Source organism: Anabas testudineus, chromosome 1 (assembly GCF_900324465.2).
Source record: "Anabas testudineus chromosome 1, fAnaTes1.2, whole genome shotgun sequence".
NCBI lineage: Eukaryota > Metazoa > Chordata > Actinopteri > Anabantiformes > Anabantidae > Anabas > Anabas testudineus.
The window spans coordinates 14,546,420-14,568,497 of NC_046610.1; the positions used below are offsets into that span (position 1 = coordinate 14,546,420).

The 22,078-nt window shown below is 40.1% G+C and overlaps 2 protein-coding genes across 2 annotated transcripts; both read right to left on the reverse strand.

The window, feature by feature from the left end:
* Positions 1-1,719: 1,719 nt before the first annotated feature.
* Positions 1,720-14,921, reverse strand: keap1b (kelch-like ECH-associated protein 1b). Its single transcript, XM_026359027.1, has 7 exons — positions 14,795-14,921; positions 9,723-11,085; positions 8,923-9,168; positions 6,992-7,668; positions 5,903-6,108; positions 5,154-5,330; positions 1,720-4,321 (listed from the first exon to the last, which is right to left on the reverse strand). Exons 2-7 carry the CDS (start codon positions 10,026-10,028, stop codon positions 4,083-4,085), a joined length of 1,851 nt encoding a protein of 616 aa, XP_026214812.1. The 5' UTR covers positions 10,029-11,085; positions 14,795-14,921; the 3' UTR covers positions 1,720-4,082.
* Positions 14,922-17,312: 2,391 nt separating this feature from the next.
* Positions 17,313-21,323, reverse strand: s1pr5b (sphingosine-1-phosphate receptor 5b). The gene is made up of 2 exons (XM_026360861.1): positions 21,215-21,323; positions 17,313-20,073 (listed from the first exon to the last, which is right to left on the reverse strand). Exon 2 carries the CDS (start codon positions 19,811-19,813, stop codon positions 18,584-18,586), a length of 1,230 nt encoding a protein of 409 aa, XP_026216646.1. The 5' UTR covers positions 19,814-20,073; positions 21,215-21,323; the 3' UTR covers positions 17,313-18,583.
* Positions 21,324-22,078: the final 755 nt, after the last annotated feature.

Consider the following 22,078-nt stretch of genomic DNA (forward strand, 5'->3'; position numbering starts at 1 on the left):
AAGGGCACACATTTTATTATAACTTTATTACAAGCAGATTTCCTTTGTTGGCGGCCACTTTGGCTTTTGGCAGGATTATGTCTTAATACTCCTGTAAGCCCACATAATCAAGGATGTTTTCCTCTATAATAATATAGTCATGGCTTCTCACATCCGCCTGCCACCTTCAGTGAGTAAATTAGATATGTTAGAAGTCTTCATGGGTGGTCGATTAATGCCACACTGACTACAGACTGCCTGAGACAATCTATATATATATATATATATATATATATAAAATAAAAATGATTCAACTCCCACAAATTAGGTGTGTTGGCAAAAATAACTTTCAGCTGTTTGCCATAAACAACTCAAACAAGACTAATTGAAATCGTTCTTTTTAAGATTTTGATTAGTTGCGTCATGTGTGCTTATGGTAGAACACATCAAATATCTGACCTGGCTGAAGGTTTGCTGAATGTCACGTTTGCTTGAGCTACCAGACGTACAGCAAACAATATAATCAAAATCAGCCATCGACGTTTTGTGATTCAGTTCTGTGGAACTTTTTAGGTCTACGGATCAACAAGTCTTGAGGAAGAAGGATGAAACGTACACTACAAGAAAACCCATCCTACAGTGAAGCATGGTGGTGGCTCAGTGATGCTTTGGGCCTGCTTTGCTTCCTCTGGAGCTGGAAACCTGCAGCATGTGGAAGGCAAGATAGATAAATTCAAGAACCAGGGAATCCCAGAAGAAAACATTGTGCTGTCTGTGAGGAACCTGGAGTGTCATTGGACCGCCCAATAGGAAAAAAGATCCCAAATTTACCTGAGAGTCCACCAAGATTTGGTTGCAGAAAAAAACGTCACATAGTGACCTTCACGGTCACCTGACTCAGGAAAATTTCTGGTGGGATTTAAAGGAGGATGTTGCAGCACGCAAACCCTAAAATATTAGTGAACCTAAGGCTGTTGTCCATAAGCAATGGTTTAAGATTCCTCAGGAACACTGCCAGAAGCTGGTGTCTGGCAATGTGTTACATTTGCAGCAGCTCATATTAACAAAAGGGTGCTCTACCAAGTACTGACGACGCTTGTCATGAAGGCGTTGAATAATTCTCAGTAATAAGTCATTAAAACTTTTATTTTTGTTGAATTTGGAGGAACCACTTGCATCATTAGCTGTGTTGAACTATTTCAATTGTTCTTATTTGTTCATTGCAAACAGAATTTCTTCGGAACTGAAATTTTGCCAATACACCTGATTTGCGTTGGGGATTGTATAATTTTGATTGCACCTGTAGACTTGTTGATACAACAGGGGTGGATATAATAACATAATAGAACAATTCAAGTCAACAGGACCATAAATCATAATCATTCATGTCTGAAAGTTTGAACAGAAACTGAATATTATCACCATTACAAGTGGAGGATTTACTGTTGCTGTAAATTCTGATGTAGTTTTAGTTCGGCATACCGGTGATGGTAAAGTTAAATCTAATTTAGGAAAACACTTGTTCCTGTTAGTTATGCTGACAATAGGAACAGGTAAAAGGTTACGTTCAATATAGAGGAACCTTAGCTCCCTCCAGTGGCAGCTGTTGCTTTTGCGTTTGGTTGACACAGACCAACTGAACAAATATCCCTGTTTCATTTAACCCCCTGTTCGGGGGTTAAATGAAAATTAAACATTTTCAGAGGTGAGAACTAAGAAATCATTACCTGACTACAGCAGTACAATAAACATATTTTTACTTTACAAGTATTATTGTACAGGGCATTTTTGCTGGAAAAAAATGTACAAAGCAGATCTTAAATATTCTACTGTCCATTCCAACTACTGACAGGAAAAAAGTTCCTTTCCAAGTAAAGCGATTTTTTTTTACAAACATCAAAAATTTGCATTAACAGGCATTCCTACTTAGTTACAATGCATGCTAGTTATTCAAAATCACAATATCAGAGTCCAATTCAATACAAAGCTGATGTCAGTTTAGAGGAACAGGAAAACCAAGAGAATTTGAACAAATAAATAAAAAAGTGAGCTCTGAAATTCTGTACAAGACTTCTTCGAATATCAGTGTACAAAATGTCACTTAAAAACTTTGTAGCTTAAATTGCTGTTACAAATACACTTCTTTTAAGCAAGTTTTTGTCATTAGTATACAACATTTGAACACTAATGCACAAACATGGTCACTTCTGTTTCTGAGGTCTGGTGGATGTGAAAACCGAAGAGTCAACTGTAGGGAAGAGGTTCTCAATTGTGTCAGTAATTAGTGTTTTTTTTAAAAACACATTCATTGAGATGTTTAAATCTTTAATAAAACTTTAAATAAAGTTTTTAAATGCTACCATTTCCTCTATGCACAATCAAAACCTGTTTCTCCATCCACTTGGCACTCAACATAACACCTTTTCCAAAGAAATTCACATTTTATGAACCTCATCAGTGGCTATCAGTGAAAGGTCACACTTGCTACCATGCAGTCACTGTAACTCAAAGGTCCCGATTCTCCTGTACCAACACTTGAATTTGAGACACTGAGCCTCAAGCAAGAACCAATAGTATGACATTTATTTTACAGGTGCTAGTAATTTATTAGTACTTTAAGAGTGAGTTCAGTTGTGTTTTCTACAATGTAACAATGTCCAGATATCTCAACAGAAAAAAAAAAATCTTAATCAACAATAAGCAATAATTTAACTGATTTTTCAAACAAAACTATCTACTATTATACTGTTCCTGTTCCTCTAGTTTTGATTTTCTTCTCCGTTTCTGTGATTGCCAAGTCAATATCTTACGCTGTTGGTTCAACCAAAGACATCTGAAGACACTTTTTGGGCTTTGAGGGACTAATGGATGAATGATGAGTTCTTACTTTAATAGATCAAAAATATTAATTAACTAAATGGTCAGCACTTTAAATTGCCCCTAAAATAATCAAACAGTCATTTGCAGCCCTATTTTCTCATTCTTCTCCCTAACTTCCCTTGACTGCAAATGCTTTTAGCCATGGGCTACTTTGCTACTTTACTTTCTGGATGCTAATGCGATTATATAATATATTTTCAGTCAAGGTTAACAGTTATACATGTCATTTCAAAAATTTTTCTGGTCCACTTATACAATCACTGAACTACTAAATTTGATGCATTTCCAAAACTAAGCCTTGAAACTCCACAGTGAGCAAGTCTTGTTTGTTTTACTCTTATGGGATGATTTTCAGAAAACGGCAAATCAAGTAATTTGGTTGTTGATTTTGCTAATAATCAAATCTGGCAAATACACACTGGAGAGGTGAAGTGAACAGTTTACAAGTCTGTACACTTAAGAGCATTTGACTGCCTTAAGTCACGTGCTTCACAGAAAAACAAACACAACAACACAAATGTTCTTGCATGAGGCCCATTGTTGCTTCATCTTGTGGCTGTCTGGGTTAACTTCTATAATTTCTAAACACCACACAGTGACTCTGTCTGTTCCTTTCCAACACAAGCACCTCAAGACAATATACTGATGACAGTAATGCCCACAGGCATTGTAATGGCACTTTGAACTCTACTGCCTATACTGAATGACAAATGCTACGTTTTATTGTTTTATTTTTAATAGAATTAAATCATTTGATTTGATTTCTCCCCACAGATTAAACTTTAATCTTTCAACTGATGACTCTGAACACATCAATGACCCCCTCTTCTTTAAATTATGCAGCCCTTTCCTCCCAAGGCTCAAAGCTGGGAGATGATGATCCAATTGAGGACTTAAAAAGTCAGACATAAACACACAGATCCACTGAGCTGATTTTGTTCTAACACATTTCACTAAAACTTAATTAAACAAATTTCAGGTCTTGGAATCTTGACTAAAGTAGCTCGCTGATTCTGGATCAATGCTGAGTATCAACACTACACTTTTAAAAATGAATTCTTACAGATTTTGCTTTTTTAAAATGTAATCAGGTACGATTAATAGAACCAGTAACACAGCTCATCTCTGTCTAATAATTTCTGAGGATCCTTATTTTGATTTTGGAAGACAGAGTTGAGTTGTGGTTGCTTGTGTATGTGTGTGCCGTTGTCTGACAAGGGCCCTCATGTGCCTTTGCTTAAGGGCCCACCGTGCTGCTGATTGTGATGATGTGAACCCGATGTGGCTGAATGACACTCCTCACACTTTTGACAAGGATGCAGGTCTTTCTGGCAGGGCTCCATGGTAACGGCTACACCCACGCCGCTTCGTCCTGATGTCATGTGTGTCACCTCTGACCAGATGTCCTCCTCTGGATCGTAACACTCCACGCTGTCCAGGAAAGTGTTGCCATCGTAGCCTCCTGTAAACATAACGTGGCATTTGTCCTATTAGTATAAAGTTGTTAGATTAAACAGATCTTTGTTACAGTGCACAAACACAGGTGTAAAGAAACATTAACAACACAGTGCTGTGAATTTGTATCAGTTCCTAATATTGTTCATGTTGACTCACAGCTTAGACACTTAGAGTAAATGTTTCAATTCAATAAGCCACACAATTCCTTTGTTATTCTCTCTTTTTCAGATCTTTAAATGAATCTTTTCAGTATCATCAACACAGGTTTAAAAAAATTGTGCAAATGAGAAAACAAAAACATCTTGATGGAGCCGTCCATCCAACAATTATCCAAACAGCTTTTCTTAAGGGTCACAAGTAAGCCAGTTTATCACGAGGCTTACAAATAGAGAGACACACCCAGTCACACTCACACCTATGGTTAAGTCATAGTCACCAATTAATCCTAATTGGGTTTTGACTGTGGGGAAAGCCAGAACCTAAAGACAACCCACACAAACATGAGAAAGACTCCTTACAGAAGAGCACCTCAGCAACTAGTAGATCAGGTCCTTCTAGCTGTGAGGATAGATCATTAAGCCAACCTGACATGCTAATTTTTATCCTCACAAAAGTAAAAGAAAAACAAATAAGAATATTCCTGTTTAATTCAATATTTGATGTTTGTTGCTACTGTAGTTGACCTCTACCCCAGTTTATAAGACTGAAATGTGTCTGCAGCAAACAGGAAATGTGTCAGTGGCCTCTACTGTAGAAGACATAAAACAGGTTTGGCAGCAAAACCATACACTAGGTGATTTTTATCTCTGGCAGTTTCTACTTACACTATTACTCACCCAATACATAGATGCGTCCCAGTAATGCAGTAACTCCCAGAGCACTGCGCCTGTGCCTCATGGAGGCAGCAAAGCTCCATGTATCAGTTTCCACATCATAGCGCTCCACTGTGTTCAGCTGGTTGGTACCATCGTAGCCGCCCATCACAAATATGGAATTCCCCAGTGGGCAGACACCTTGAAAAGAAAAATGAAAAAAAAAAAAAAAGTCAAAAGTTAGTTTTAGTTTCTTTATCTAGATGTTTGCAAAAGGTAGGAAATCCTTCAAGAATTATAGCATTATGCACGAGTAAAAGATTAACTACTACTAAGTACTCCTGTACATGCATCTAAGGTCAAAATGAAAACTGATAAAAGTACATCAAAGTCATAAACATACTTCACACCATTTGCTCACATAGCCAATGTATTTCTTGCTGCTAATACACCTGTACCAATGACAGGGAAATAAATACTTCTATAAACAACATGTCATGATTTTTAGTGGTTACAGAGAGAAGCACTACCTTTTTTCTGGGTATTTCCCCATTTATATAACACAGTCTTTGATATACAACAAAGGTTTCTAATTTCCTGTTTGGTTCAAATTCCTTGTTTGGTGTCACTATCACAAATCAGGAAGGCTACTAAAACAGGCTAACACCTTGCATGACATTTATTTTTAAAAACATGGATGAAATTGTTCTATTTTGTGGAGAACTGTATTCCATTGGAAAGTTTTTTGTGAGAATATTGGGTTTTATACGTACCAGCTCCAGAGCGGACAGTATTCATGGAGGCCATGGTCTTCCACTCATCCTTCTCTGGGTTGTAGCATTCACAGGAGCTAAGCCGGCTGGCCCCGTCAAACCCCCCCACAGCATAAAGCAGCCGGTTAATGACTGCCACACCCACGCCGATGCGCCGTGTTAACATAGGTGCTACCAGCTGCCACAGGTCCCTTTCTGGATCATACCTAAAGAGAAAAATCAACAATCAATCATTTTGTTTATTTTCTCACCATTTTTTTTAACCTGGGTTTATTTACCTGTTTCTCAACCAACCAGTAAAATCAGTCAATGCTACATCAGGGCAGAGAGCGATCCGTTGTGGTTGTTGTTAGAACCAGGCTTAAACTAGCAGGAACTGAACTGTGCAGCTCAGATTAATGTGTTTCAATTTTTTTATATTCTGTGATTCTTCTTCTCAGATTTAGTAGATGAGCATTCAAACAGGCCAGACATCTTCCTGTTTTACAGCGTTACTTAGTACATATTTACTGTCACTGCTCTCTATCTGGGTCATCTGAATACAAAAGCCAGGGTTTGGATTAAGGTTATTTACATAATTCAGTGTATTACAAACAACCTGACAGGTTAAGGATTGTGCCACAGGTATCTGTCTGGGTTTAATGTATGACTGCAACAAATGCATTAGGAAATTATTATTGAACTGGGTGATAAACATCATCCAGCCTCTTAATTCTCATAAAATATTATGTTGTTGTGGGCTTCTTCTCTACGCCAGGCTTAAGACAACTGTGCCACTTTTATCATTACATTGTCATTACATAAATTACTGTTCAACTTATAATACAAATATTTCCTAGTAGATTAAAGCTTCCTTAATTAAGTTTTGTGTAAGCTAAAAATATATTACAGGAAGTGGAACAAAACCATTGTTTCACAGCATGTGACTGTATTTGAAATGTCCCATTGTTGTATCCTACTGAACCAGGCTATAAAAACACGAGTAATACTAGTTCACAAGATAAAACTAGCATTAGATTTGGACTCTTCAGGAGAAAAGGTTAAAATAATAATATTGTCACCTTATTCCATTCAATGCCATTTGCTTACCTTTCTACACTATTATGATGAATGCACCCATGTGATCCTCCAACTGCATATATCATTCCATCGATGACACCGACTCCGATTCGGTTCCTCGGCACGCTCATTGGTGCACACGGCCGCCAGCAGTTGTTCATGGGATTGTAGCAGTCCAAAGCATTCGAATCCATGTTTCCATCAGGTGCGTTGTTTCTTCCTCCTACAGCATAGAAAAGCCCACTGATCACACAGGCTGCCAGGCCACTTCGGGGCACCTGCAGGTCCGCTAGCCTCAGCCAGGCTCCTGTACAAGGATTATATGCCTCTAGGAAACTGAGAGACTGACGAAAATAACCCCCTGCTGTGTAGATGAGCTGCGGCACCTTTGGAGTTCGGCAAGGAATGACTTTGGTGGGCTTGTGGAGGGTGAGGTCCTGGAAGATCTGCGACAGGTAATCTTTACACTGGGGGTCCCAGTCCAGAGACTGGAGCTGGGTCTGCAGGAAATTGGGGGTGAGAGAATGACAGCGGACAGCCTGGAGCAAGGCCTGGACATACGGTCGCCTGTTATCCTGGTCATAGCGCACCCAGGCCACGCAAGCCTGGAAGACTTCAGATTCGCAGCGCACATTGAGCTCATCGCGACTGATAAGGGTGACAAGTTGGCAGTGGGACAAGTTGAAAAACTCCTCTTGGGTTGCCACCTAGGCAAAGGAGGAGGAAAAGACATGTTTATAGTGCAATCCTCTAAAGACAAATTAGTGAAGAAACAAAAAACGTGTCCTGACATGTCATGATTCCTGAAGCTCTCAAGCAAATCTCTTTCTAACTTGTTTTGCAGTCCAAGGACGACATTTGTATTTTGTTTAATTGTGTGAATCAAATATGGCATATCAGTGAGTAAACACCGACTGAACGCTCTTCAGTCAGAACTCTTGCCAAAACCAACCGACAGCTTTTTGTGACACTGATCAAATGTCAAGATTAGTGGAGAGACAATACAGTAACTAGAAGACTTCCTCAGGCTACCACACAGGCTAAATACCAGGGAAATGTGGCTTCCTGACTTTATAGGAAGTACATTGGTAGTACATTTCAAGCCAAACATTAATTTTGAGAAATGCTCTTTTCATTTGGGTCATTTCTTTATAAAACCAAATATTAAACACGTGTGAACGTAAACATGTATTTGAGACATCTTTCACTCCATGCCTGACCTGCTTCTGCCCTGTGTTTCTTATCAGTGATTAGGTTTAAGTGCCCTTTTGTTTCTAGTTTGCTACACTGTATTGAGTCAGGAATTCTCCAACTGTGGAAACCCACAAACTCTCCATCATGACTCATAGCTTGCAATCTTGCCAATCGTAGCATGAACAGGGCCAGCAGTTAGCAGATCTGAAGCATAAAACAGTCAGCCAGCACTAACCACAATGGAACGAATTGAAACAATTTACTTACACCATGAAACACTTTACACACAAGTCCCCCGGTACAAATATCACTATAAATAGTGAGGCTTAATTTCTTCTTTTTAGTTATGAGGGCTACAGGTACATTTCTAATAATATGACTGATTATTTTATATTCCTTTTTGGTTGCATAAGCATTTTTTAGCTGCTACTATATCTTTTTTGCGCCATCATGCCTTGATTTTAAAGTTAAGTTTGATCTAATGCTTGCATCTCCCGTTTTTTCAATGCATAGTTTATGTTGCAGTCTGTTGGTGTAAGGGGCATACCACAGAACTGCAATGTTTCCCAGCTTGGTACCTCTGTTGCATGTCAAACTCTTCTCTGGCTTTCTGCCCACATTTTCTGTCTGTTTCTACACTGTCAACAATCAAGCAAAGACAACCATCCCCAAAAGAATCTAAAAAAAATAAATAAATCAGAAAGTCAATTCTTGATTACAGATACGAAACAGTGAGGTTTTTGTTAGAAAAGCTGCCAGATCTTTACCTGGCTGAAGTTCATGTAGATGTATTCTCTGGCCTTCTGGTGGAGCTCTGTGCAACCAATCTGCTCTGCAAAGTTAGCGATGCCAATAGCGTTGCTGGGGTCGAGCTGCTGGACAAGGAAATCGCAGCAGGCCTTGACCACGCTGTCTATCTGGTACATGACGGCACCATTCATCACGTGGATCACACACTTCTCCCCTACAGAGATGCTGGCTGTGTAGGCGAACTCTATGAGTCTTTGCATTACCTGAGTAGGTGTGAATAGTGAAGGACCGGAAAAGATGAAAGCACAGCAGAAAGGGTGAAAGTAGAGAAGGGAAAATGTGGCGTGGAAGTTTTATTTGTACAGTTATTCATTTCCTTCAGGAAAGAGCTGACAAACTTGTAAGCCAACAAGTGGTAGCTACTGTGAGCACGTGTTTATCTATGAGAGCTTAGTAAACATCCAGTAAGAGGGGTCAAACGAGGTTTAGGCTGCTGAGTGTACTGTGTACATTTCTACAGCAGGAAAATCTTGATATTCAAAACTGCTAGCATCAAACGTGCAACAAATCACTGATCATGCAAATGTGTTTTTTTCAACAAGGACATCTTCTATTCAGCTTATGTAGTCATGTTGTAAAGGGGACGTTACGATAGAAAGAAGCTTATGCAAGTATACTCCTAAAAGTAAGTGTCTCAAAAAAAAAAAAAAAAAAAAGCAATGGTTTGATCTAGACAGTGATGTTTCAAAATAAATGTAGTAATTTATTAGTATTAAAAGTGTAACAGCATATCGTCAATCACCTTTACTGTACTCACCTTGGGGTGGATTCCCTCGATGGGCACTAACTCCATACCACACTCCTTCAGGCCGTTGGTGAACATAGCCCTGAAGACTGGAGATGATGAGGCCAGCACCACCTTGTGAGCCACAAAGTCCACCGCCTCGAGGTCTTTGTAGCGCACACGCAGAGTGACGTCGCAAAGCTGACGCTCCTGACGCAGCTCGTTCATGATGGCGAAGGCGGCTGCTGTGTGGCTCTCTAGCGTGTAGCTGAAGACGCGGTGGCCATTGTGCGTGGACGGAGTCACCAGCGCTTTGCATTCTGTCAGATACTGTGTCATTTCCTACCCTTTCTCCTCCTCCTTGGCCTCTTTCTTAAAAACAGTGGACCGTATTATGGGGCATCCTTGCACCACATGCGGGCATGGGTAAAATTAAAGAAATTTGGCAGGTGGGTTAAAGGATTTCACAGAAAGCTCCAGGCTCTCCCAGATATGCCCGATTTTGGTCTGTATGAAAAAAATTTTAATTGGATTTATTTAGACATGAGAATTTACTTGTTCTGTTCAGTACCTGAATCCACATGTACTGTTTTTTATGGCATTACTACAAACTTCCATGTGAGCTGCCACTCATGGCTGGGTGCACTGTTACATGACATAGTTCCAGCATAATCAAAATGTCTTTGAGTTCAGTATTCCTGTGGTTTTGTTTGAGGGCTAGGTTTGCAGAATGGAGTTAAAGAATAACAGGCACAGAATATTTTTTGACACTTGCACAAGACTCAAAGAGATATCTTTCAGTTTAACCTTAGGCTTTGACAACAAGTGTTTCTTTTTCCACTTCTAGGAATGTTGACAAGAACGTGTCAACCCGACTATTACAACATCTCTTTCTTTGTTTAAGGAATCATTTTGATGTAACTAAATGTATTCAAATTTCTCAAATGTCTTCAATAAAGCAATTTATCACATATTCCCAATATAAAAAATAAACTTATTTGAAGATGAATGTAAATGCTTTCAAGATTCATCCTTGTGGCAGCTCTGGCCTGCATGTTGATTACTCTAAACAGGGAGAAAGAAATATGATTTACGGCTTCATTTTAAAGAGGTAATAATCAAAGTTCCCTCTCATAGGGCTACAATTCTGCTGAGAGCTGCAGAGTTCGATAGTGGAAGGGCTGTCGACTCTGAAAGGTGGTCTAGGGCAAAAAAAAATATAAAGGAAAAAAGAGAGAAAGTCGAGTGCCAAAAGTGTCATAAGTATAACTTTGATCCCGTGGGAATGAGGGGGTGTTCAGTGGTTTTCTCTGGAAATGCCTTCCTCGAGGTTGTGTGGCTGAGAAATTTGTTCGCACTTGTGAGTTTACTAGAACGCTGTGAGTTCAGTTGACAACTGGGAGGGAAAAAAAAAAATGGAGAAAGAGAGAGTGAGCTTGTAAATACATTAGCAAGAAAAAGTAAGTGAACAGCAATGCGACCTGACCTTCAAAATCACAAATATAAACCAGCTGAAGAAACCTAGTCACAATCTTTCAAATCTTCATTAAACACACAGAGCGATGGTAAAAATAAAAGTAATTGAAACAGTTTTGTAATAACTGGTTGAACCACCTTTTGCAGCAATAACCTCAAGCAAAAATGTCATGTAGTTGTTGATTTGACTGCACACTGTTCAGGAGGAGTTTTGGACAATTCTTTCGTACAGACCTGCAGCTCAGACATATTCTCATGACATTCGGTGCGAACAACTCTTTTCATGTTATTCCACAGAATCTCTATATGGTTGAGGTCTGGGATCTGACTGGCCAACTCCAAAAGCTGGATTGTGTGTCTCTGCAGTCTTTCTGTAGCCTTTGCTTCCTCTGGATCTGGACGCCTTGGCATTGTGGCGGGGAAATTTATTTCCAGGTTTATGAATGTATCCAACAGGATAATACCAGGGATGCAGTTCTGTGAGGAAGAATGGATGAAAAATCCTCCAGGAAGTCGTGCATTGTGAGCTTGCTTGTGGTTATTGGTGCAGAAGGTGGTTCAACCAGTTATTACAAAGCTGCTTCAAAGTTTTAAAAATAAAGCAATTGTTGATATTTGTGACTTTAGTGAAGATTAAATAACATTTAATCACCAATTAAGGAAATTGCAAAAACTTTCTTTTGTGCCACTGTATATATAGTGGTCAAAGACTTTACTAAGAATGGAAACACTGCCCTGCTAAATAACGACCGTCTTTTTTAACAAGCGGCTTGGCATCAGCCCTCTGCCAACTTGCTTAGCTACACTATGTCCTATCAGTTATTACACCTTTCACACCGACACAGTCTGTTCTTCCTGGTAGTTTACTGGGTCCTTCCTTCTCATCATGAGTATGCTACTTTTTGTCATCATAACTCACCTTTACTTGTGTTAATCTTAAACTATCACATGTAATCCCAAAAAGAGTTGTAGAATATTTGTAACAACTGACAGATATGGGAATTAATGGAAACAAGTGTGTAATAAAGGGGGAGGGCATTGTATCTGTTTTGAAGGATGACAAAGTGATTTAAATTAGGTTTAAATGTTGCTGACCAGCATGACTGTGTGTTTTCACCCTGTCATGTGACCAGTCCAGCTGGGGACTGGAGCAGAGTGAACAGTTAGTGCAAAAGCCAACAAAATCAAAGCATACGCTCTCCAATTCTTACTAACAGATGCATCCAACCAAGTTGTCACACACATAAAAATGCAAAATCATTTAAACCCTTTAAACCAGTGTTCAATGCATCTTGGGAAATTTACTGCAGTGGATGCTAAAACAAGCAGGAGATGGCTTTGCAGGCATGTCTGAAAATTAATACATCTACTGGGAATATGCAGGCTGGAGACCATGGAGAGAAACGCTTGCACGCCATTAAAATGACGTCAAGAGATGCTGCAAAATGAGCACCTCTCTTTAGTGCCCTAACTTCTGTTTTCCAGAATATGAACTGCCTGGAAAAGTGCAAAGTACAAAGTACAGTGTCTCTAAAAAAGGGAAGAACCAGAGTTAGTCAGCAACAATACTGTTGTGAATGTTCATCATTATATAACAAAGCACCCATACGTTATGCACACAGAAGTCATGAGTTGAAGCAGTGATAAGGAAGAAGTACACGAGTACACGCCAGCTTCCCCACACACTTTACTGCATGCTCTTTGGCTGGTAAAAATGACGCACGCAAAATATTTATTATGTCTGGGAATGTTAACTTTTTCAGTGGTGACACGATGCCGGCTATCACTGAGTTTTCCATAAACGGTATCAGTCAGCAGATATGCCCATTGTAACATGAAACACACTCAGATTTATTGCTGTGCTTTCCTCTTTCCAGATTTCTGGGTAAAATACTTTTTTACAGGAGAACATGTTGCTCAATTTGCTTATTGACACACTGAGTCTTGCAACATATATGATACTTCATGGAATAAATAATTAGGACACATAAGGTATGCATTTAAAAGCTGCTTCAAAACTGAGTCAAACAAACAATGTATAGTTTGGACCAAACTCCCAGTTGAGGAGACATTTGTTGCTGTATTTACCTTTGTTAGACTTTAAACTTTAATTGATTTGCAGACTGACAACTGATTTCCCAGTTTTCCATCCAAATAAATGCAGATGTGCAAATGTGAAGCTCTGCTGCTTTCTTTGCATTTTGAAGTCGTGGCTGTAGACTGGGAACTCGTGAGTTCTGGCATGCACCAAATAAATACAGAAGCATCCAATGACAATGTTCATTTTCGCTTTATGTGCAGACTTTTCCCACTATCATCTATTCATCTAGAAATGCCCATCGCAATTTGCTATAATCCAAAGTGACTTCTTAAAAATATATTTATAATTCTACACAAAAGGTCGTGTTGTCAACAACAATATAGAAAAGAGAAAAACAGCAGCAATCCTCACAAATGACAGGCTGTAAAGAAAACCCTTTTGCCTCAAACATGACTTTAATCATTAATCAATATACTGCAGTTTCTGCTTTTAATCTGTTAATTAACTGACTACTAGCTAAGCAAAAACTGAGTAACTTAGTAACGGATTAAATAATAACCAACCTTCAGTGGCAGCAGTACACTGGATATAAATTTAGACTAAACGTGTTTCAAGTGGAAACACAAGTGTGTACAGTGAAACCTATCACACCCGTCCACCCTCATACACTGTGTCACAATGTGCTGAGATGATATGACTCAACAATTTATCTACTCTTTACACCAAAACACCTCTGAGGACCCCTGTAGACCCCGCACCACCGTTTGGGAACCACCACCCAGGCCTGCAATCCCTGGATGTCAGTCAGCCAGAAGGGATTGCACAATACCTGGAGAGAAAGTTTACCAGGAGCTGCTCCTCTAAGAAACACACACAGCTGGGTCAGCATTTTAAAAAAAGTTACAGCTACTTCTTTAAGCCAAGAATAGCCCTATAAAGGAGTGTTATGGCATTTTTTTTTTTGGACAGAAGAGTTTTTCTCGGTGACTCATCCTGAACTCCTCACAGAGCATTCAGAGGAACTGGATGTACCAAAACATGACCCAGAAGTGAAGCCAGTCCTTACATAAAGCTAGATGGAGTTAGATTTCCGCGCCATCCAACACACACACACACACACACACACACACACACACACACACACACACACACACACACACACACACACACACACACACACACAAAGCACCGTTTCCCCCCCCCGATCAACACACGCTGCTCGTTTCTGCGCTTGTTTTCAGCAGAAATCACCCCCACAGCGCTGCCTTGATACGAAAATATGGCTCCACACAGGTGAAGCTGAACAAATTGAACCTCCTGCTTTGTGTTTAGGACCGAAGTGAACTCGGCACATCAGCGTTTAACAAGCGGAGACACCACAAAATAGCAAGTGAGCGTTTCGGAAATAGAGCTGACAGCAAAACAGGCTCCTAATAATAGACGGTAGCGTAACGGCTGTGTAGCCACAAATATGCTAACAAAGCGGCATCCAGACATGTTCCCGCCGCCAGCTTGTTTCACAGTTACCACAAAACGGCGCACATGTATCATTAAAGGTTGTTTTAAATGTCCTGTAGAAGATACTTACGTAGTCTAGGTCAATTCCTCCATCGGTGTGCCGAGCTGTGCGCCACATAGGAAGGAGGAGGGAAAGCTGTAACTCACCGTGACTAAGCATTGTACCCGCCGCCTCTCGCTTTCACAATAAGAGTCCGCCTCCAACTCGCAGAGCCCGCCTCCGTCGCGGAGTAATGGCAGGCAAATGTGTCCCGAGGGAGGGGGGCTTTTATTGAGGAGGGATTCTCAGAGTCTGGGGGGGGGGGAGCGAGACCAGTTGTCGGCACGGTGCCAAAACCCGGATCCTCAGCGTCCGACAAACGTGTGGGAAATACATCAACAAGCAGCTACAAGAGCAAAGTTGACACTATGACAGTAAACACAACAAACAATGAAATTACAGCATGCATATAATGTAAAACAATATTAAATCTGACATGGCTATAATGCCCTTCAATTAGTCTCTGCATGCGTCCTTGTGTGTATGTGCAGCTCACCTTGCTGCAAAACAAATATGCATGCGTGTGAAGGGCTTATACAGCACAAAGCAGCTTGAGAGAAATCTGCTTGCTCCACGCAGGTGCTGACACACCAGTGAGTTTTTTTTCTTTCTCTCTCTCTCTGTTTCTTGCAAAATACATCATTCAGGTCAGCACAGTAAACTGTGTAAGCTGTTCTGTTTAACAGCCATAAGGTGGCACCAAACGCCCACTGTGAGGCCCCTCCTCAGCTCAACACACTTGACATGTTGTCAAAGATGGTTTAATAGTTTGCAAACCATCTCCCAGTAAAAATATGTATGGTGCAAAAACATTTGCCCTATGGTCAGGATTCACAGTTGATTAACCAAGTAATTCATACGATGATTACATCTCTGATTCCTTAGGCTAGAAGAAATTAAGATAAAGCATCAACAGTCATGTGAAATCCCCGATAGGACATGACAAGCCTTGAATAAGCCTACATTTTTAATTCCTTAGCTGAGGTAAGACTCTGCCATCACTCTGCATTCAGATATTCTCAGAGGATTTAGGCGAGTTTAGCCTTGGGCCACTGATCTTGGACAAGTTGATGCCTGTCTGGTTCTCAAGCACTTGTACACTGGTGCTTTTATGTTTTATTTGGATCCATTTTGTACATGCATATTGGTGTTTTACTTGCATGTACTATTCCATGTTTTCTATTAAACACATTCCAGAAGTAGTAAAATCTAAAAACCCAAATAGAGTTTAGCACAGTACAGCATGCATCTGTGCATGTGTAAGACAAGCCTGTTGGGTCTGTTCTTGGCGATCATGATCGATGACTTATGACTTCTACCTGTCCACACAGTTATACAACTGGTGCACCAGCTGGGAGACACGAAAGTCTCCCAACTTTTTGACATTTTACAGCAGGTGAAACTTTGGCACCTGTTCAAATAATATCAAAGTTATCCCACTGCCACGTGAGGTCAGTTATCTTGAGCAAACCCAGGGTTAAAGTCAAAAATGTTATATGGTTTGCCCGACTGTCTATTTATTTCCAGGAAACTTTGCTTTGCATTGAGTATATGATTACATATCTGTTGGTGTATGTGCACCATCATTTCCTCTGAGAGGTGTGAAAACTTTTCTCTAAATAGATTACTGAGCAAGTGTTTGCAGGGGGCATCAGTTGTAGCAGCAGACAACCAATACCATGTTGCTGTACAAAAAGTTATAATCTTAAAAAATATTTCATACTTCAAAGATGTTCTATTGAAGTTGTACTGCCTTTGTTCCTTGCTTGTGTTTGCTGTATGTGTATATTTGTGTCTATGTGTGAGTGTGTATTTGTGCTTTCAATTTCTGCAAATGCTTGATTAATTATATAAAACATTTTCATGTCACTGTAATGCACTTAGAAGTCCTCTTTACAAGTGCTATATAAATAAAGTCTTGCTTATTTAATTACTATGAGGAATGGCAAACCTCCTGCTCTTGTGGTTTTAAAATAAAGAAGCAAATCAAGATTTAATGATGTTTCTGTTTTGTAATGAAGCCCACATAAGATTTATTAACTACATGTCAAACTGCAAGTAAAATGCTTCTTTTGGGCTTGAAAACACAGAACTGTCTTTGAGTTTGTTCTGTCTACAGAACGCACAGCTGCATTAATTGCAGCTGTATATAGTCACTTTCCCTTTCAGCCATGACAAGTGTGAGCTACAGGTCAGCGTGAGGTGATGTACAATTGTACCCACAGGTTGACAGAATGATGAAAAAGACAAATGTGTTTGAATAAAAGCCGCATTGTGCGGTGCTTGGGCCTTCTTCAGACATGCAGAACTTGTAGAGGAACGCTGTATGTAGGCCAATGCCATTACCAGATGTGAAACAAGGCAGCGATTTCCTTTCCGTACTGTTCTTCCATTCACCCAACCTCAGAAACACCAAAAGAAATACACACAGATACGCTTTCTTGAATGTACTGTTTGAGTGCACATGTAATGGAAATAAACCAAAAAGTCTTGAATCATTTCAGGAAACTTTTTATTTCTTTTATGAAAATAAAGGTAAAAACACATATAATTTACAAAATATGACATACAAAAGTCTTTAGAAATACAAAAAGTTCACTATGAATTACAGTACAACAAGCACACTGACTCATTTATCATATGAGCTCCAGAAACACTGCGCTAACAAAACAGTTGTATAAAAAAACTGATGTCAAGCTAATTTTATATCATAAACATTTCAGTACCTTAAACTATGTCAGCAAATGCTCTGGTAACAAGATGAATAGTAAAGTCCTGATGCCGCTGGATGATAAGGAGGAATTTCTTATGAAAACGTCACAATAATTTATTATTATTTGTACTAAACTGATGCAGTTGCATCGGAGCTGGTTTCAGTTACAGTTAAGCTATCAGCTTATTACGGTGGAAGGAAAGCTTGATCACATTATATGATGACAATTTGTTGTTTCTGCAGATGCCAGACTGACATTTTAAAAGTTGGACACCCGCTCCAACAACTTTCCGCTTGGTATCAGAAAGGTTAACCATCTGTCATTTCAAAACACAGGGGGATTTTGATTTTGCGCCGCCCTCCCTCCCACAGCTTTGCCACAACAATCTTCAGTAACCTCTATTTGTGAGAACAGTTACGATTGAGTGCCACCACGCTCTTTCTGTTATCTTTCTGTCTCCCTGTGAGTCTCCCTGCATCAGGTACACACGTGTAAGAGTGCTCTACATGATTTTATCACAACAAATCTAGAACGCCGTAAGCCTTTGAAACACCAACATGTCTCCATTTTATGGGCAGCGAAATTCAGGTGCACAGATTACTCACTGCATTTAGTGCAAGAAGTGTTTGTGTTATATTTAAGGCACTTCAGTAACAAAGGAAATGCAAAAAAGGGTCAAAGCTAATTCCACTCATTTACTGTAGCATTAAGCCAGCAGGTTAATGATAAATTTACACTTTTTCAGTCATGAGAGTCCTTGGCTTTGTGCCATCCATCAAATCCAATGCATCTTCTCCATTTATTTTGATTTTCAGTGCAAATTGATTAAGGAGAGTTTGCATCTTCACAGGAAAAAGTGGCTTACGCGGCATCCTGCCGTCTTGTTTGAAGGACACTGATGCAGTTATATTGCAATGACTGCACCGCTTATGATTTGTCAATCAGAGACAATTGTCTGAACATGATTCTTTCAAAACCTGTTGGTGTGTCATATGTCTCCATTAGCATTTCATACATCGTCGTTTTTTGGCTACAATCCAAATACAAGATGTGCTACATGTCCTCTGTTCAGTGGGAAACTCATTTACACAGCCAGGCTATGTCCTTATGACTTGAAGAGTTTGGGGTAAAGAGCTTTGATTGGAGACGGAGTGGTGATAACATTACCAGAGGAAATGGTTGTCTCCATTCCCCCCTCTAACTTCTGAGATGCCACCTCGGTCTTACTGAAACTGCACTCCAGGAATGGCATCCCAATCTTCTTTATTTGGCCGTCTCTGGTCATCAAACACGGCCGACAGAGCAGCCTCAGAATGGCTCTCCTCATGTCCTTGCTGGTCAAGGTGTAGATGATAGGGTTGAGGAGTGAGTTGACCATGGCTACTCCAAGGAAGTAATCAGCCTTGTAGAGCAAGCGGCAGCTGTGAGTGGGACAGAAAAAATCCAAGAGCAGGAGGAGGAAAAGAGGTAGCCAACAAGCAATAAAGACACCAAGCACAATGGTGACTGTCTTAAGCAGGGCAATGTACTTCTGTGACTTCCTTGCCAAGCCTTTTCTCATGCTACCTGACAAGCCCAGCCGCTGGCGCTGCGTGTTGGTGCGGACAATGCGGAAAACCCGAACATAAAGGACCACAATGGCCAGGAGCACTGCGCTGAACACAGATACGCAGCAGAGGATGTAGCTCTTGGCATAAAGTGGCAGCACAGTTGAACACTGGCTCAGTCTGTGGATGCAGTTCCATCCCAAAATTGGTAGGACCCCCAAGAAACCTGAGAGGGCCCAACTTGCACCAATCAGCGCCAACATCCGCCCCCGCTTTGCCCCATGGTATGGCCTCATAGTCACCATTGTAACATGGCGTTCAATCGCAATGGCCAGCAGACTAATGACGGAAGCCGCCAGAGTGATGAAGACCCCTCCCTCCCTGAGGAACCACGTCAGTGGTGTCAGTTTCAATGTATTGGGTCCGGATAAGATGATGTTGGCCATGTAGGTAATTCCAGCCAGCAGGTCAGACAGAGTTAGGTTCCCCAGCAGATAGTACATGGGCAGGTGAAACTTCTTGTTCTTCCAAATGGCAATGAGAACCACAGCGTTCTCCAGGACGATGAGAAGACACACCACCAGAAACACAATGCCCTCAGGTTTGAGCCCCTCACGGTAACGATCTTTCTGTAGCTTTCCGGTGTAGTTGTAATGCTCCATAATGACAGATGTGTCCTGGTACACCCAGAAAAATTGCAAGTAGCCATGGGACGAAAGAGTTGGTGAGGTGGGCAATATGGGTGTTGAAGGGGGGGTCCCTGCATGATTAAAACCTGAAGCATTCATGCTTTAAGCTGCTTTTTTTCTATTCTGCCTCCAGTCAGTGGCTATAAAGTCATTTTTGTTGACATGCTTTTTGTAGTAGGAGTTGCGAAGAATTATCCCAAGCACAAAAACGATACACAAAAAAAGCCTGAGCTCCTTCAATAAATGGAGGGATTATGAAGTTGATACGGTGTAATCCACCAGAATCCCCTAAATGTTTTATATTTGACCAGAAGACGGTGCTCTTGTGCTCCGTTTGTCCAGGTTGGAGGCTCCAGGCGCTGCAGACAGACATAAAAAAGGAATCAAACATGATGCAAAGAAAAGGTGCCAGACCACTGTAGGCTGAAACTATTAACGTACATTACAAAGTCTTGTAGGAATTTAACCACATAAATTCAATGAGTCAAATCTCAAGCACAACGTAGGCTGGTGTCTAATGAAACTGAAAATGTCTGTCCTGAATGCCAACTTTCTTTTCACACTTTCCTGTGACATGGCAAAATGTAATCGTAAAGGTTGAAAGGACATATTGATCAATTTAATGTCAAACATTTAGTTTTAGTAATTGTGTACGTAAAGGATGTCCGTCAGTGAAAGTGTGTTAGACAAGAATCTTTACAACATGTGCAATTAATTTGGGACACATGCAGGTACCCTTCTCTCCAGCAGCACCATTCAACTTTCACAACACAAATATGTGTTTTGAGATAGAAACCACATGTTCATAGTTGAAGCCAAATAAAAACAATAATCATAGATACACTGAAGCTTGTAGCTTTTGATGCTATGTTAAAAACAATTAGGCAAGACTAGGGTTGCATTCCTTTTAGGCTCTGTCGTGTGAGGAAATGTTTGTCTTCATTCTTGAGTCATATGTTAACATTTAACAAAGGTTCTGGAGACTTGAATCCATTCACCCTGTTGCCAGAAATTTGGTCAATGAATGTAACTTGTACATGTTAGATCAAACAGCCGAACTGTGGAGATGAACCAATTGATTGCAGTGGATGAAAATATGAATAGAGATCATAAGTACAGGATTTCATGTTACACATATAATATTACATATTATACATATTATATTTACATGAATCAGCATTTGCAAACTGATGACTTACTATATACATGTTTAAAAAATTCAAATGTGGGAAAACATTCGTCATCTTTGCTTACCACACAATCTCTTATTATTAAAAAGTTTTTTCCCCTTGGGTAGGATAAAACTGTTTCTTCAAAGTAAAAGTTTCATCTACACAAATCACAAAAAGTCTAAAGACAATCCTAATTTTAGTTGTTAGCTGTCTGTGCTGCATAAACATGACCTAAAATACGGTGTGAAAAATGGTTGAGACCATCAGTGCTGGTAATAACATCATCTATCACACATTGCATCAGATGTGGGAATCACAGCAAAATTACCTTGAAGTTGCTTTCGTGTCACCCTTATCCCGCTCTTCATCTGCTTTTCAGTGAGCAGAATCCAAACACCAACACCAAGTGAGTCACAGTCAAACTGACAAGGCAGAGGGAGTGAAAAGAGACCTTAGCTGAAACATGCAACAGCCAAAGGGGGCTGGTCTTAAACCAAACTCCCTCTCCCCCTCACCTTCTCTCGCTCTCTTTGTCTGCCTCGCTTTCTCTCCATTACGTACTCGTACACTTTATGTGCATGCAGATACATCGAAGATCTTAAATGATGTATTTGCCGAGGGACAGCTGAGGAGCAGGATGTGATTGTTGCTCAATACGATTAGTTCTCCAGCTGTAGCAGTGACTCTGTTTTATATTTAAAAGTGTCATCAACAATACGCACAGATGAAAGAAATGAATTCATTATCAAACAGAGTAGCTGTGAAAGTTCTTCTAGCGCATTAACACGTTTTACAGTATCTACATGCTAGACTACAGATGTAATCACTGTCTAAATTAAACTAAATTAAAGTTCAACATCAGAAAGTTATCCAAGAAAACTTTCTACTGAAATAAATACATAGTAGAGTTTCACTTTTTTTTGCTGAAGAGCCAGTTTTGAAAAGAAACAGCTCGGTAACAGAACCAAGTGAAACATAGACACTGAGCTTTTGTGCTTCTCAAGTTCCTTGGTATTTCGATTTATTGCTCCCACAAATCCGTCCTACAACCCCTACTTAATTCAGCCAAGAGAGTGAATTGAATATGGTTTATGTAGTGATGATGGCATCCTCTTTCCCACAGCCTTTCAGTGAAATTGTTGCATGCTTTGACACGCTTCAGCAGCTCACCTGTGAATCCTACCCTGCAGTG